This window comes from Kwoniella mangroviensis (genome assembly GCF_000507465.2).
Source record: "Kwoniella mangroviensis CBS 8507 chromosome 1 map unlocalized Ctg01, whole genome shotgun sequence".
NCBI lineage: Eukaryota > Fungi > Basidiomycota > Tremellomycetes > Tremellales > Cryptococcaceae > Kwoniella > Kwoniella mangrovensis.
The window spans coordinates 9,073,634-9,087,220 of NW_027062533.1; the positions used below are offsets into that span (position 1 = coordinate 9,073,634).

At 45.2% G+C, this 13,587-nt stretch overlaps 5 protein-coding genes across 5 annotated transcripts; 2 read left to right on the forward strand and 3 right to left on the reverse strand.

Moving 5' to 3' along the window:
• Positions 1-161: 161 nt before the first annotated feature.
• On the reverse strand, positions 162-542 carry I203_103437 (uncharacterized protein; the record flags this gene model as incomplete). The annotated part of the gene is made up of 1 exon (XM_019149409.1): positions 162-542. The coding sequence occupies one exon, from the start codon at positions 540-542 to the stop codon at positions 162-164; it is 381 nt and encodes a 126-aa protein (XP_019001434.1).
• An 826-nt stretch (positions 543-1,368) lies between these two features.
• I203_103438 (uncharacterized protein) lies at positions 1,369-3,049 on the forward strand (the record flags this gene model as incomplete). The annotated part of the gene is made up of 8 exons (XM_019149410.1): positions 1,369-1,520; positions 1,601-1,674; positions 1,809-1,931; positions 1,995-2,029; positions 2,091-2,153; positions 2,222-2,306; positions 2,467-2,619; positions 2,706-3,049. 8 exons carry the CDS (start codon positions 1,369-1,371, stop codon positions 3,047-3,049), a joined length of 1,029 nt encoding a protein of 342 aa, XP_019001435.1.
• Positions 3,050-3,476: 427 nt separating this feature from the next.
• Positions 3,477-6,104, forward strand: I203_103439 (hydroxyethylthiazole kinase; the record flags this gene model as incomplete). The annotated part of the gene is made up of 12 exons (XM_019149411.1): positions 3,477-3,545; positions 3,613-3,636; positions 3,714-3,773; positions 3,855-3,896; positions 3,951-4,002; positions 4,094-4,360; positions 4,519-4,823; positions 4,943-5,076; positions 5,140-5,261; positions 5,351-5,509; positions 5,641-5,875; positions 5,957-6,104. The coding sequence occupies 12 exons, from the start codon at positions 3,477-3,479 to the stop codon at positions 6,102-6,104; spliced, it is 1,617 nt and encodes a 538-aa protein (XP_019001436.1).
• A 337-nt stretch (positions 6,105-6,441) lies between these two features.
• I203_103440 (uncharacterized protein) lies at positions 6,442-9,728 on the reverse strand (the record flags this gene model as incomplete). The annotated part of the gene is made up of 7 exons (XM_019149412.2): positions 6,442-7,259; positions 7,315-7,654; positions 7,719-7,889; positions 7,952-8,087; positions 8,151-8,281; positions 8,354-8,729; positions 9,013-9,728. The coding sequence occupies 7 exons, from the start codon at positions 9,726-9,728 to the stop codon at positions 6,442-6,444; spliced, it is 2,688 nt and encodes an 895-aa protein (XP_019001437.2).
• A 666-nt stretch (positions 9,729-10,394) lies between these two features.
• On the reverse strand, positions 10,395-13,082 carry I203_103441 (uncharacterized protein; the record flags this gene model as incomplete). Its single annotated transcript, XM_019149413.1, has 4 exons — positions 10,395-10,999; positions 11,072-11,663; positions 11,731-12,632; positions 12,746-13,082. The coding sequence occupies 4 exons, from the start codon at positions 13,080-13,082 to the stop codon at positions 10,395-10,397; spliced, it is 2,436 nt and encodes an 811-aa protein (XP_019001438.1).
• Between the last annotated feature and the right edge of the window lie 505 nt (positions 13,083-13,587).

The window sequence follows — 13,587 nt, forward strand, 5'->3', positions numbered from 1 at the left end:
AATGCTTTGTCATGAGAGTTCGTCACTGTATTGAATATGGGCACAATATGTCATCTAATCCGTATTGGTGTGCGTATGCTATCTATCCAAAGTCGATCAGTATAGTTGCTCGAACAAATGACTACTATATATGGGATTGGCTCACCGTAAGTATATGTCATTCAGGTCCGATTACCACTATTATCATAACCATCCGTATCCACTCCCCTGATCAAATCCCAATCACCTTCAACCCTGATTACTTTCCTTAATCTCTTGGCACCATGATGACCATCTCTCCCCGTCAATATAGAGCTCGACTTGGGTGGTTTGATTTCTACTTCTGTACTTTCCGAGGAAGAAGGTTGATCACCAGGTGAAGGAGATAACAACCTCCTAAACCCCTCTCTCTCAGCTTCTTCCTCCGTTCGCCCAGCGGCTGAACGATAAGACAAACGCCCTGCTATACTGCGTGTACTCTGACTTCTGGACGGTGCGTTACGCGGAGAGGTGGGTTCATGATGTGTACCGAGTGTACCGAGTGGATAAGGATGAGAGATCATTTTTGGTTGGTGTTGCGAGTGGGCTTTGGGTTTACGGAGAAGAGAGATGAGGATGCCCATAACCTTCGCCTGAGGGTAGGCCAGCAAATGAATGGGGAATGCGTGTCTTTTATTGTGGACTTTGGGTTGTAATCAGATCATGAACTGGAGATATGGTCTGATTGAGCGGTAAGGGGGAAAAGGTTATCAACTGAATATGAAGGTATGGCTCATAATTCGAAGGGACATAGAAGAAGAAAGGAGATGAGAAATTTTTGCGACGCCTGGTGTTTTTTTGAGTAGGAAGAAAGATAAATACGTCGTGTGAACGTGTGATGATTTGATGCTCGATAATCATCAATGGAGATCAATGATCAGTTACTATAATAGTATCAGGGCAAAGGTTGAAGGTTGACCCATCCGTAGTAAAGGAGTCAAGGGATGGAAGGACCTCTCAGCTCATGCGAGTTTTTCACAATTCGGATCATCGTCTTACCAATGAGCTTTCTGCCTTTCAGTATCAGGCCAGATAGCAATTGAGTATCTCTCCCTCTACATCTTAGAATGGAAGCTCTCTCGCGATACAGAACTCATCACCAACACGTCTTGAGCATAAACTTGACTTATTTCTAATGATTCTGCGTTGATTTAAGCTTGATTGTGATTACATCATTCCCACGTGTCTGCGCCTGTGATTGACCCCCTGTCCCAGCCAGGCCTGCAGGTCAACAAAACCAGCGAATGAGTTCAGATATTTCTGCCCATCTGACACATCAATTCACAAAGCTATGTACATGAACTGTTCATAGTCAGAACAATGTGGACAATCATACCCCTGCTAATCACCATGGCCACCCTATCCCAAGCTCAAGCCCAATCGACACCGAAAGTACTGGTGTACACCGCAACAGCCGGATACAGACATGATTCCATACCTACCGCTATAGAAGTCTTGGGTGACAATGCGCAGAAGTATGGAGTAGAATTCACTTTCTCAGAGTGAGCATATCATGCTTTTTCCTTAGCTCAACGTTTTATCATCTGACTAAGAGCTTATATATCCTGATTGATCTGTGAAGGGATAAGAGTTTATTTACGGACGAGAATCTGGCGACCTATGATGGTGTGATGTTTGTCTCGAACTCGGATGAAGGTGAGTCCGAGTATTATCTTTCAGCTTCACTTTACATGTTCAGAACGCTCTCCACCACCTGCACGATGAATGATGAACATCAAATCGAGGCTAACGGTTTTTCCACGACTATTGATGATATGGTCTGTTTCCAGTCCTGGACTCTTCAGGTCAAGAGGCATTACAGAAATTCTTCCAATCTGGTGGGGTGTATACGGGTGTGCATGCAGCTTCGGCATGTCTATTCAATGATACTAATTACCAGCAGGCAGTAGGAGGTGAGTGGACTGCATGTTTCATAGTTGTCGTGCAATTCCAAGCTCATATGGGTCTTTTTATAGCCTTATTCGATTATCATCCCCCTATACAAGATGCTGTAGGTCACAGACCACCGAATCCAAATAAAGTAACGTTGCTGAATTAGGATGTCATGGCAGACTTTCACAAGATTGAACGATTCTCATCCTGCTACGGCCGACGTACCGGATAGATGGAGTTTTGTGGGTCAGACTCCCCTATCCATCTGCTCACACATGTACTTGGGCTAATCAGAAGTTGATGATTTTAGCAAGAAGAGGTATATTATTTCCGATCGGATCCCAGAGATAACGGCGCCGTGGTCATAATGTCAGTAGATGAAACTAGTTACGTTGGTGAGTTGTACCCCTCTCTTTCCATATACTCTCAGCGTATAACCTCCGGTCTGAACATCCGAGCGCAAAGATAGAAAGAATGGCAGCGGTCTCGTATGAGTGCGGAGCAGGCCAAGGGACCTTAATCAGCTGAAAAGTATCATCTCTTCGGTTCTAACAGACAACGGCACCTCGACAGGCGATTACCCTTCAATGGGTGACCCTCATCCTATAGCATGGTACATTGATCAGCCGTTGTCTTCTCAACCTCTCGCTGAAGGCGTAAGCAAACCCGGTAGATCATTCTACACTTCTTTAGGTCATCTCAACTCGAGTGAGTTGATCTCATTAGTATCAGCTGAAATGTACGACAATCTTCACGAGAATAAATGTACTGATGTCTCATTCGGGTTGTTATAGCATGGCAAAATGAAACATTTATCAATCACGTGATGGCAGGTCTCAAGTGGGCCTTGGATGGGGGATCGACCAAAGCGTATGGCGTCGGGCTCGTCGGCAATGGAGGTGGATCCAACTCTACTTCTGCTGCAGGAGGTAGTTCAGCTACATCCAGTGGTCAATCAGCTTCTTCCACGACGGGCGGAGGAAGTGCTACCTCCAGTGCGGGAGGTTCTGCAAGTTCCGCTGCTAGTTCGGGTGCTACATCATCAGCTGGACACGCTATTCAGCTAGATCGTAGATCCATGGGGCTGGGTATAGGGATGATAGGCGCTGTCGGAGTTGGTGTGGGATTGGTGTTGTAACTGTAAGAGATGGAGTGTAGAGGTCGTTGAAGGGCTGGAGACTGTTGAACTTCTACTTGGTGCATGCAGAGGGCAGGGATATTTGGGAGAGGTGCATACATACTCGAAAGAACGTCATGTCATATTATATTATAAGGGGTGTGTGATATATGTAGTCATAGTAGTCAAACAGTGTATGCATGCAGCTCAGGCTTTGCTCTCTTATGGCCTGACCCAATGGACTCACTCTGATCATTTCAAAACGGAAGTGAATTCGGAGCTGGGGGTTCAGGCACGCAATGAGCAGCTTGAAATTTCGGATCTGGTGGTGTGATGGAATCGGAAAGACTGGCTTATCGTCTCGATTCTTCTCATTCAGCATTTTCAAGCAGGTAACATTACTTTCAGTTCTACAAGAAGTCTCAGCGGTCTGGAAGCAAAGTGAAAAATGCCTAGAATCCAACTTGATTATTCCCTTTACTTGGTCACTGGCAGAGAATTCCTTCCTCCTGGAAAGGTATGTTACATTTCAAGGCTATCATGCTCAATCACGTACTGATATGTATCGCTGGGTGTTGTTTTAGGACTACTACGAATCACTTGAAGAGGTGAGTTACCCCCGTTCTCTAATTGTCATTTTCTACATTTGCATGGCTCATTTTGATCACTGGCAATACCATCATAGTCCCTACAAGGAGGAGTGACTCTCGTCCAAGTGAGAGAAAAGGATGCAGATACTGGAGAGGTGAGTCTGCATATCCGAATTAATCTTGTCCTGATTTCTTCTGCTTATCCTGCGCTCATTCATTCTATGTCCGGCTTACAGTTCATCGAAGTTGCCAGACGGACCAAACAGATCTGTGACAAGGTGTGTTCTCCTTTTCTTCAATCATATTAATTGAAAGCTCACTTGATTGAATAGTACAACGTACCTGTCCTTATCAACGACCGAATCGATGTCCATCTAGCAGTCGGTGAGTGACTTATCCACCCATAATATACTCTGCATTATTATTCTGGAACATCACCAAATTGAAACTAACATTCAACTGCACCGTATCGTAGGAACCGCCGGTATCCACATCGGACAAACCGACTGTCCTCTCCCCTTAGCCCGTACCCTCATCGGTCCAGATGCGATCATTGGTCTATCAGTCCGAAACATTGATGAATGTAAGCGTGCTATCGAACAGGGCGCAGATTACATTGGTATTGGATCTGTCTGGCCTACCGGATCGAAAGATATCAAAGGTAGGAAATGTCTTGGTCCTGATGGGACAGGGGAGATATTGGATCTTTTGGATAGGACAGGGATCAAAGCCGTTGCTATTGGTATGTCTACTATCTCATCATATCAAATCAATCTTTCTTGATTCGCGATATCGATCGTTATACACCTTCATCTTACGTGCTCCGATGAATTCCATTGACCTTCCTTTCATGTCAACTGGTTATTACATACTAACACTTGGATCTTGATGATCTTACAGGCGGTATCCATCTCCCCAACCTTCCTCAACTCTTACACGGCTCCATCTCCCCTCAAACCTCCAATGCACTCGATGGTGTAGCAGTCATATCCGATATTGTCTCTTCCCTTCATCCCCGAGAGGCCGCCGTGGCTTTGAGGGAGATAGTTGATTCTTTCAAAAGGGCCAGAAAGTCTTTGAAAGACAATAAAGGTTTATTCGGTACTTCCTCCTCTACCTTGGAGGAGCTCAACAAAGATGGGTTGGTGGAGAAAGTTCAAGGCTTGATGAGGGTTTTGGAACAGGAGACACCACTGATCAATCAGGTAAGTGTCTTCCTCTCTGACTTGACTGCGGTGCTTTATGATATTACCAGGAAGACAGGATTCATATAGCATCAAGTGGATTTCATGCTGAATATGTATGTTGATCGGTATGTTGATAGCTCACCAACAAAGTCGTGATGAACGACTCGGCCAACGTCACACTCGCCGTGGGAGCCTCACCTATAATGTCTACCAACCCTAGAGACGTGTATGATCTGAGTCCAGCCATTGGGGCATGCTTGATTAACTTTGGGTGAGTGGGAATCGATTCATACCATCTTATATGCTTTATCGTGCTAACGATTCGTGGTGACAGCACCGTCGATGACAAGGAAGGAATGAAAGTCGCCGGTAGACAGGCCAACGTCAACAGAAAACCACTAGTCTTTGATCCTGTTGCTGTGGGAGCTACTTCGTATAGGCGTGAGACTGCTGAGGGTGAGTATTGGTTCCCATGGATCAAAGATATACCCTGGGTATATCGAGATCATCCAATCTGATTGACGACTTTTGTGATGGGTCCTCAGAACTTCTCGCTCATTGGCAACCCACAATCATCAAAGGCAACGCCGCTGAAATTGGAGCCATGGCTGAATCTACCGAAGTGGCCAGTAGAGGTGTGGATGCGGCTGGATCAGGATTCAAAGATCCTGCAGCTATCGTCAGAGCCCTAGCCAAAAAGAGGGGTGAGTGGAGTGGATTGGACCCTTCTCACCAATCACTTCATATCAATCCTTTAGCTCTTTCAGATAGATCATTCATTCAGGACGTAGTGTAAGACTTACACCTACTTCATTTCGCTTTGACTTTAAAATAGCCGCTATCATCGTCTTAACTGGACCAACCGATTACATCTCCGACGGTCATACCGTCCTTAAAGTATCGAACGGTTCTCATTATCTCGAGAAAATCACCGGATCAGGATGTCAAGCAGGAACGTTAATTGCGTGTTTCGCAGCTGCTTCGCGAAGTTTCTATTTGAATGAGAATGGGCCGTTCGAAGATGATAGTCAGCTCGTTCAGGGTGATATGTTAGTAGCTGCGTTGGCGGGGTAAGTGATTCACAATTCGCAATTTATCGGAAAGATAAAGGGTGACTGGTTGACACTGACATGTACGAATTCTTTGCCTAGTGTTCTCATTTACACAATCGCATCTGAAGTAGCTGCCGATCGACCCGACGTCAAGGGTCCAGGTACTTTCCGATCAGCCTTGATTGATGAGTTGTATAACCTCACTCCCGAGGTGGTTCAACAAAGAGCAAAGGTTGAGATTTTATAGTTGATAGATAAACGGAGGAAGAGTCATATAAAGAACGGAAAATCTTACTGCAGTATTTGATGATGATGATGTTATCGTGATATGCATCAGCGTTACATCGATGTAAGAGTACAGTATTGCGTGTATGAGCGTATGCTATGAATGACTAATGGATCTTTGATTTTATCCTTGATCTATCCTTGTCCAGCCGTCTTGTCCCTTCTAATCCCAGTCGAACGCACACCTAAATTCGTCTATTCCAAGATAGGCCAATTGGAAAAAACCTTTATCACAGCCCGGTTGCACATGGATACTACAGTAAATCAACTCGTACAGATATCTTACAACTTATTATCCACTACCTTCCTACTGATCCTCTCCCATTAAATTTCACCATTCCTTCACTAGCTCTCCTCCCAGTATCGAACCAACCTCCTTGTTCGTTCCTATTTTGACTAGAGGGTATGATAGTCATTCCACTTCCTTCCCTTTCTCTCTGTTGTTTCCCTCCCGATCCATTCTCCATTTCAACACTTGCCCTGGAAGAATCTCTATCACTACTGACTCTGCTCAACTCGCTCTCACTATGAAGTACACTATTCGGCGACACTCTACCATCCGATGATGGTAATCCACCTAATATACCTAATCCGACCGAAGCTGATATACTCCTAGGCAGATTCGGTCTTTGTGGCTGCGGTGTACTCGGTCGACCAGGGACATTCAACGTGTTGTTATTATTGTTGTTATTCGTAAGGGCAAGACCCAAGGAGTTGACTCTATTCTCCAACCATTTAGCAAAACTTGATGACATACAGAAACTAGCGTAGAAATCATTCTCCACTCTAGATTTCGTGCTCAGTCCCTTTGTCTTGAATAATAATGGATTGGGTCCATGATTACGTAGATGAGTTAGGAAGTTAGGTAAAGAAAAGGGTTTGATCACTCCTGCTGTGTGCTGGTTCGTATAACCTGTTGATGTGTTGGATGATATCGAAGTTGAGGAAGTCGATGTGAGGGGAGATGGTATGTGATTTGAAATTGGTGAATGGGACGGAGGAATGGGTGTCGAAGATAAGGTCGGAACGAGTGTTTGGAAATATCGATTCAAGGGTACGAGGAATCGTTCCGTCAATTGTTGGAAATGTGTCCGGAGAGCCTCGTTGCCTTCGGGATCTGCTTGACGAGGTATATCAGCTAAGATCTGTGATTGCATCGGGCGACCACTCACCATCCAGATTCCCCTCAGCTACCAACCCTTCCAAACGCTTTAACAGAACTCTGTCTTTCTGCACGCTCCTATGCCTCCTACTTAGGAACCCCTCAGGTGTGTCCCTCATTCCTGGACTGGCCACCGCCGTCATAGCAGGACTAGTACCATTTTGTACAATCCGCCTTGTCCGCTGCGAAGGTATCGATATGACGTTTGGCCAATGACTAGCAGCATTTCGGAAGAAGGGATTCGTCACTCCTACTATCACACCTGCTTGGGGTTTGTTCGAGTTGACAAGTAGCGAGAAATCGTGATCGTGAATGTGAAGGTATGGTCGGAAGTCACCTGCAGGAGGAATCTGCGATCAACAGAATAAATATAAGCTAAGGGAAATCATGGTGTTCGAGAAGATACAGGCTTACAGGTCTCAATAAATCACGTAACCACCATACGATCTCTGAACATGTTTTGGGATCTGGTGCGATGATGAGTAGAGGTTCGGCTAAAATAAGACACTCCCACAATGACCACAAGGAAGGTAAGAACGATGCAAAGGCTCTAAGGGGCGTTGAGGTGGGTAATGCGGCGAGAATCTAGATATGGGCAAAATACGGAATGAGCTTCTTCTCCACGCTGCATGGTACACTCTACACACGGGTTGTTTCGGCGTGGGTGAGGATACCCCAAACGCCTTTCCTATCTGCGGTGATTCGGTGGTGTCGGGCAACTTGACGTTGATCAAATCAGTCAACATGGGTAGTTCCAGTATCGAGTCGGGTGTTGGATCCGGCCTATTCCACAACGGAACTCATGAGCTCCTCGGCCTTGACGAATGACGGAAGTTTCCAGCTCACCATGAAGCGATAGAATGGCAAGCCGCCTCCAATGCCGAATACCCATACTCGAAGAACACAGGAGCGACTTTTTGCAAGACAGCTGCAAAGAGTGCTGGAAAAGGGAGATGGGTGAGAATCACGAGGGATTTCTAGAACAAACCCATCATGCTTGGCGTATTAGGTCACGAACGGCTCAACAGGAATCAGTATATATCGCCCACCTGCATATAACCCCTTGTAATTCCTTTATCTCGTCTCTGCTCAAACCACACAAACCCATATAACCACTCTCTACCTCTTTCATCCCATTTCCTGTATTCTTCAGCTTTATCACCAGGTTTCGCCGTTCCAGGTGTCCCAATCACTCCATTGCCATTTCCCGGTCCGCCAGGTAAAACATCGGCTTCTCCAGGTGGATCACCCACCTTGAGGTCTATCATTTCCTCTTCGACCGTTTTCACCACTCGATCAGGCATGGGGGAAGGTGGTTCCGGCTGAGTGAGGGAAGATGGATCTGGGGGTATATGCCGTATCTTGAATGAGAATAATATGGAACCTTCTGAGAATAGGGATGTATCGGGGAAAGAGGAGAATGCACTGTGGTGTAGGATAAAATAGCAGATTAGTACATGTAGATCATAATCGTATTTGCTGATCAAGAGGCGCATTGGAAGAAAGACAGTTTCGCTCCTTAGAAATTACTCAATTCCATATTCTTCTGTCTGAGCTGGTTGTCCATATTCCTTCCTTGCTCAGCTAGCTTGATTGATGCTCGGAACATTCCATTCATCGTCTCTAATCCCTCGCATCCCTTCCCGCAATTTTCGATCCGTCCCAGAGTTTCCGATACAAACCTAAATGGAACGAGGAACAAACTCACACATTCTCTTTCTCCCCCGGTCCCCACCTCCTATCCCCTGCCCTCCGTTCCACCACAGGCCCCCTCTCCAAATCGAAATTACACACCACGACCTCCTTGACCCACCTCGACATCTTCCTACACGTCAAGTCATTGACCAAAGGTGGTGGACGGGGTTCGCCGGGTCTCCTACTCCATCCTATCTTCGAGCTTGGTGTACTATGCACATGAGTGGAGGAGGAAGAAGGGGCAAGAGAGGAGTTCGGTCCTGATTGACGGGGTACATCGGTGGAGAGGGAAGGTAACTTGACGTTTAGAGAGCGCGATCTACCTAATCCCGAGGAAGATCGTCGAGAAGATGATGGTCGAGCTGAAGATGAAGATGAAGAAGGGGAAGTACTTGAACTACGAACATTTCCACTGATTGGAAGCGATAGTGAATCGACTTCATCATTTAGATTTACTATACGTTGTTGAGGGGAAGGTACGCTTGGACCCGCGTCTGGTACACCAGGAGATCTGGTGAATAGAGATTTACCGAATAATCTCTGGTTGGGTACAGATACGTCCCTTTCTCTCGAATGAGCTTGTGGTCTGGATTGAGGTTGCAAGCTTGAAGAAGATTGATCAGAACTACTTGGTCGTCTGGGTTGAGGTTGAGATTGGTGGAAATGAGATGAAGAAAGTGATATATCACCATTATCTTCGTCATTGAGCGGTGTATCCATTGCGCTCATTTGTGTTGAACTATTTATTCTAGCGTGTTGATAACATATGGGGAAATCCGGATGAAGAGTATCTCGCTGATTTGATACTGATGCTGATACAAGAGTGAAGTTGAATGATAAGTTACAAGAACGGGACGTTATAACAGATGAGATCAAATCCCATTTAACTCCAATCCGAGCGCGTCCATGGTTTTGTGACGTATCATGTCATGCCGACCACGGTTAGTCTCATTTTCTTTCTTTGTCTTTATCACTGTAATTGTCATTTGTTATCATTATCATTATCATACATCATTCAAACATCCATCCTGCTTGCTTGTATACGTATCGTGTATATATCGATCAACTATGATACATATCCTATCCTAATCCTATTTGTAACTCAAAGATCCATGTATGATCCCATATCATCATCCGATCCTAATGATTACTGACAAAAACAAGAGGTCGTTACCACAGCCTAATCCTGATCCTGATCGTCCAAAATGAGTGTTCACGTATCGTATCGTATGTTGTGTTTATATTTGGGTGTTCGGTACGGTAGTAATTGGTATCAATAATTTACACTGCACAACTATAACTATCGTAAAGAAAAGGAAAAAAGAGGAATGTCTATAATTGTCTATAATTGGTCTGGTCGTTCGTGAAGAAAGAAAAGAAAAGAGAAAAAGCGGTTTATCCTTGTTTGTTGTAATTGAAATACTGGTCATTAGTCGAGTCATGTAATCCCGTCGAGGGAGTATAATAATTCGAATGTCCACTTAATGGTCGACTTGAAGCAGTAGATTGTCTAGTCATCATTGGCTGCTGGTGCTCGTAAGATTGCTTTTCGTTATACTCTGTATATCCACCTTTAGCAGCTTGTTCGTATGCCTGAGCAGCAGATATCCTATCTCCAAATCCTATCTGTTCTTCTTCACCATGAGTTTCTGCTATATAATTGTTGTTATTATTGAAATCTGGACTAATCCTAGCAGGCGGTGAATTCGATAGATCGGAAGTGCCAGAGAACGAAGGTAAGTGTTTAGATCCGAAAGTAGGCTCGTAGTAGTTGTCACCGACAGGTTCCATTATGGATGTTCGTCTGTTCAACATGCTTTCAGGAGGGGATCGACTGTTGTCGGTGTTCATGTCCCTTGACGTGACGTTCGGTAAGGTAGGCTCAACTTGAGTCATGGCAGGTTGATTCTCGGTGGAATCATCGTCGGAAGCTACGAATCGCTCGACTTCTAGACCGTCTTCAATTCGGTGTGTATGTCTTCGCCAGAAGTAGCCATATCCTATCATAGAAGTATGGAAGGTTAGCTTGCAATACGACTACTATATGCAAGATGGGAGAACTAAAGACATACCGAGATTCCATATCAAGCCGAGGAGGAGCAAGATGGTAGGCAAACCGAAAGCAACAATAATGACGAAACCGATCACAGCTCTTGGGATAGGTTTGACTCCTATGCTGGGTATGAAAGCGATCAATAGTCCAAATGCGATAAGTCTAAACAACGCAAGGGTGGATGTGATCCAATCTCCCTTTCGATCCTTGTGCGGTCGACAAGCTAAGAGCGAAATAAAGACAATGAATTCCACCGCGACGTTACCGATGACTTGAGCCCAAGCCGAAGTAGGACCGAAAGAGATGAAAGCCGATTTGGCTATCATTCCCAAGATCAGCGGAGCGAACCAGAAGAAATGGAATTTCTGTCTGTAGGCTCGATATAGTACGCCGACCGAATGGAACCATCTGTATGAGGTGTACAAGGGTGAGATCCCAGGGGCGGTGGATGACAATCTTCGATTTCTCAAGATCGATAAGACGAATACGGTCGCGAGAGGGACCAGAACGAGAAGGATGGATAGGACGGCAAAGAAGATGGATAGACCAGAATCTCCAACGTGGAATTGCCAGAATCCAAAGATGAATATGGGGAAGAACCATATCAAGCACTGTGAGTGAGCGTACAGATTTAGTGATCATGATGTTCAGTAACCTGACCAATTCGAATTGACTTACCAATCTCAATGCATTACCAGCACAGAAACCCCACCACATCCTCCTCAATCTACCTGCCCAACCAATCTCCCTCTTACCTCTACTCGACCTCTCCACTAGGAACAGCACACCAAATAGCAGGACATGGAACACAATAGCGATAGCAATGAAAGCTAGGAACAAGAAGAAGACAGTTGTGAAAGCGTTGGCAGTCGGTATGCTGAGAGTGTTGGTGTAGACTGGTAATCCACTAGACAATTCTGAAGTGGCATTTTGAGCTAGGGCAGAAGCGATCCTAGCTCTTTTGTGCAATTCTAGATTGTTCACATTGGAATCTTGAGGAATGATAGCGTTGTCTGCCAAGAAAGTTTGGAATGTCGATTTGGAAGACATGACTTCGTTCATTGATGCGTAGACGTTATAAGGTGAGAATTTTCGATTGATATATTGTACGTCCGAATAGGCATTGGAATCTAGATGACCACCAGTCTTAGATCTCATAGTATTGATGGAATTTTGAATATGACTCGATTTGAATAACCCAATGGCCCAATGAAAATTCTGAGTGAAAGCTGAATAAGCCAATGGATAATTCAGGTGCATCAGACCGGATGCGGCTGCCGATTGGAACAGGTATAAGATGTCAAACCATCTATACTGAGCTGGTGAAGGTGAATTGACGGCGCCGGTATGGAAGAGACCGACGAGCAGTGCGACCAAGGTGAACATTCCTGTTGCCCATGATATGGCGGATTGTCGGACTGACCAACCGTTGGACAATGTCGCTTGAAGACATGCTGCGACTTCTCCAGTCTCCTCTCGAAGTAGCTGGATACGAGCGTAGGCTTCGAGATTAGGTATCGACCATGCTATGCTAGGTATCTGGGAAGAGTATTTCGTTGGGATCGGATATGTTCCGTAGCCTAGTATAATCATATGAAAACAAGATTAGAGATCTCCTCATCAGTCCGATAAATCCAAAACTCCTCCCTCGCCCGTTCGTTCCCAGGTAATAGACAGGTCCAACTCGACTCACCGGTAAAATTAACCTGCGGTAAAGGACACACCACTCCTTGGAAATAACTACACAAGTCCAAAGTCTGGTTGACAGGTTCGATCCCATATACGTTAACGTACAGGTTTGCCGAGACGTTCAGATTAGATTCGACCGAAGCGAGCGAAAAAGAAAATGTGATTGATCCGTTGGACTTGTGGTAAGCAATATCGAATTGATCCACTAAGACTGCTTTGGCTTCGGCGCAGTACGTCACAGAGTTGGTATAGAGGGTATCGCCGGCTTTGGCATTGACGGATGAGAAGAAGGGGACGATGAGAAGGAGGAAGGATGTGAGGGACAGAGAGGGGAGATGCATCGTGAGGTGGTGAGCAGTGGACAGTGAGAAGTAGCTATCAGGTAGCTGTTGGATCGATGATAAGTTGATTAGCAATCGATGAGATGCGCAGTAAATATCGATGACCAATGTTCACTCAAGTATGCTGTCGACTCACCTTTGTACGACCTCCCCACAAAGTCCCCAAGCCTCGAATGATCAACGCACAAAAAGCGTTTTTTTTTTCTAAATGACGAGGAGAGATATTACTCTACTTTGTGAATTTGATGGTTACTTATTTGTTACAGGTACAAAAAGCACAATTGTATAACTCCTTCTCAAAACGCCCTTCCGCCTTGTTGTGCTGTGAGGACAAGGAGACAATGAAAAACGTGTTTTGAGATTGGGTGTGCTGATGATAGTTGCGGTCAATCCGTCTAAAACCTGATTCTTAGACTCTTAACTCTTGTCTTGATCGCAGTCACCGAAAGTTGATGACGGCCGAACGATCCTCCTGGGAGATAGTCTTCACACGCGTCTTCTTGTC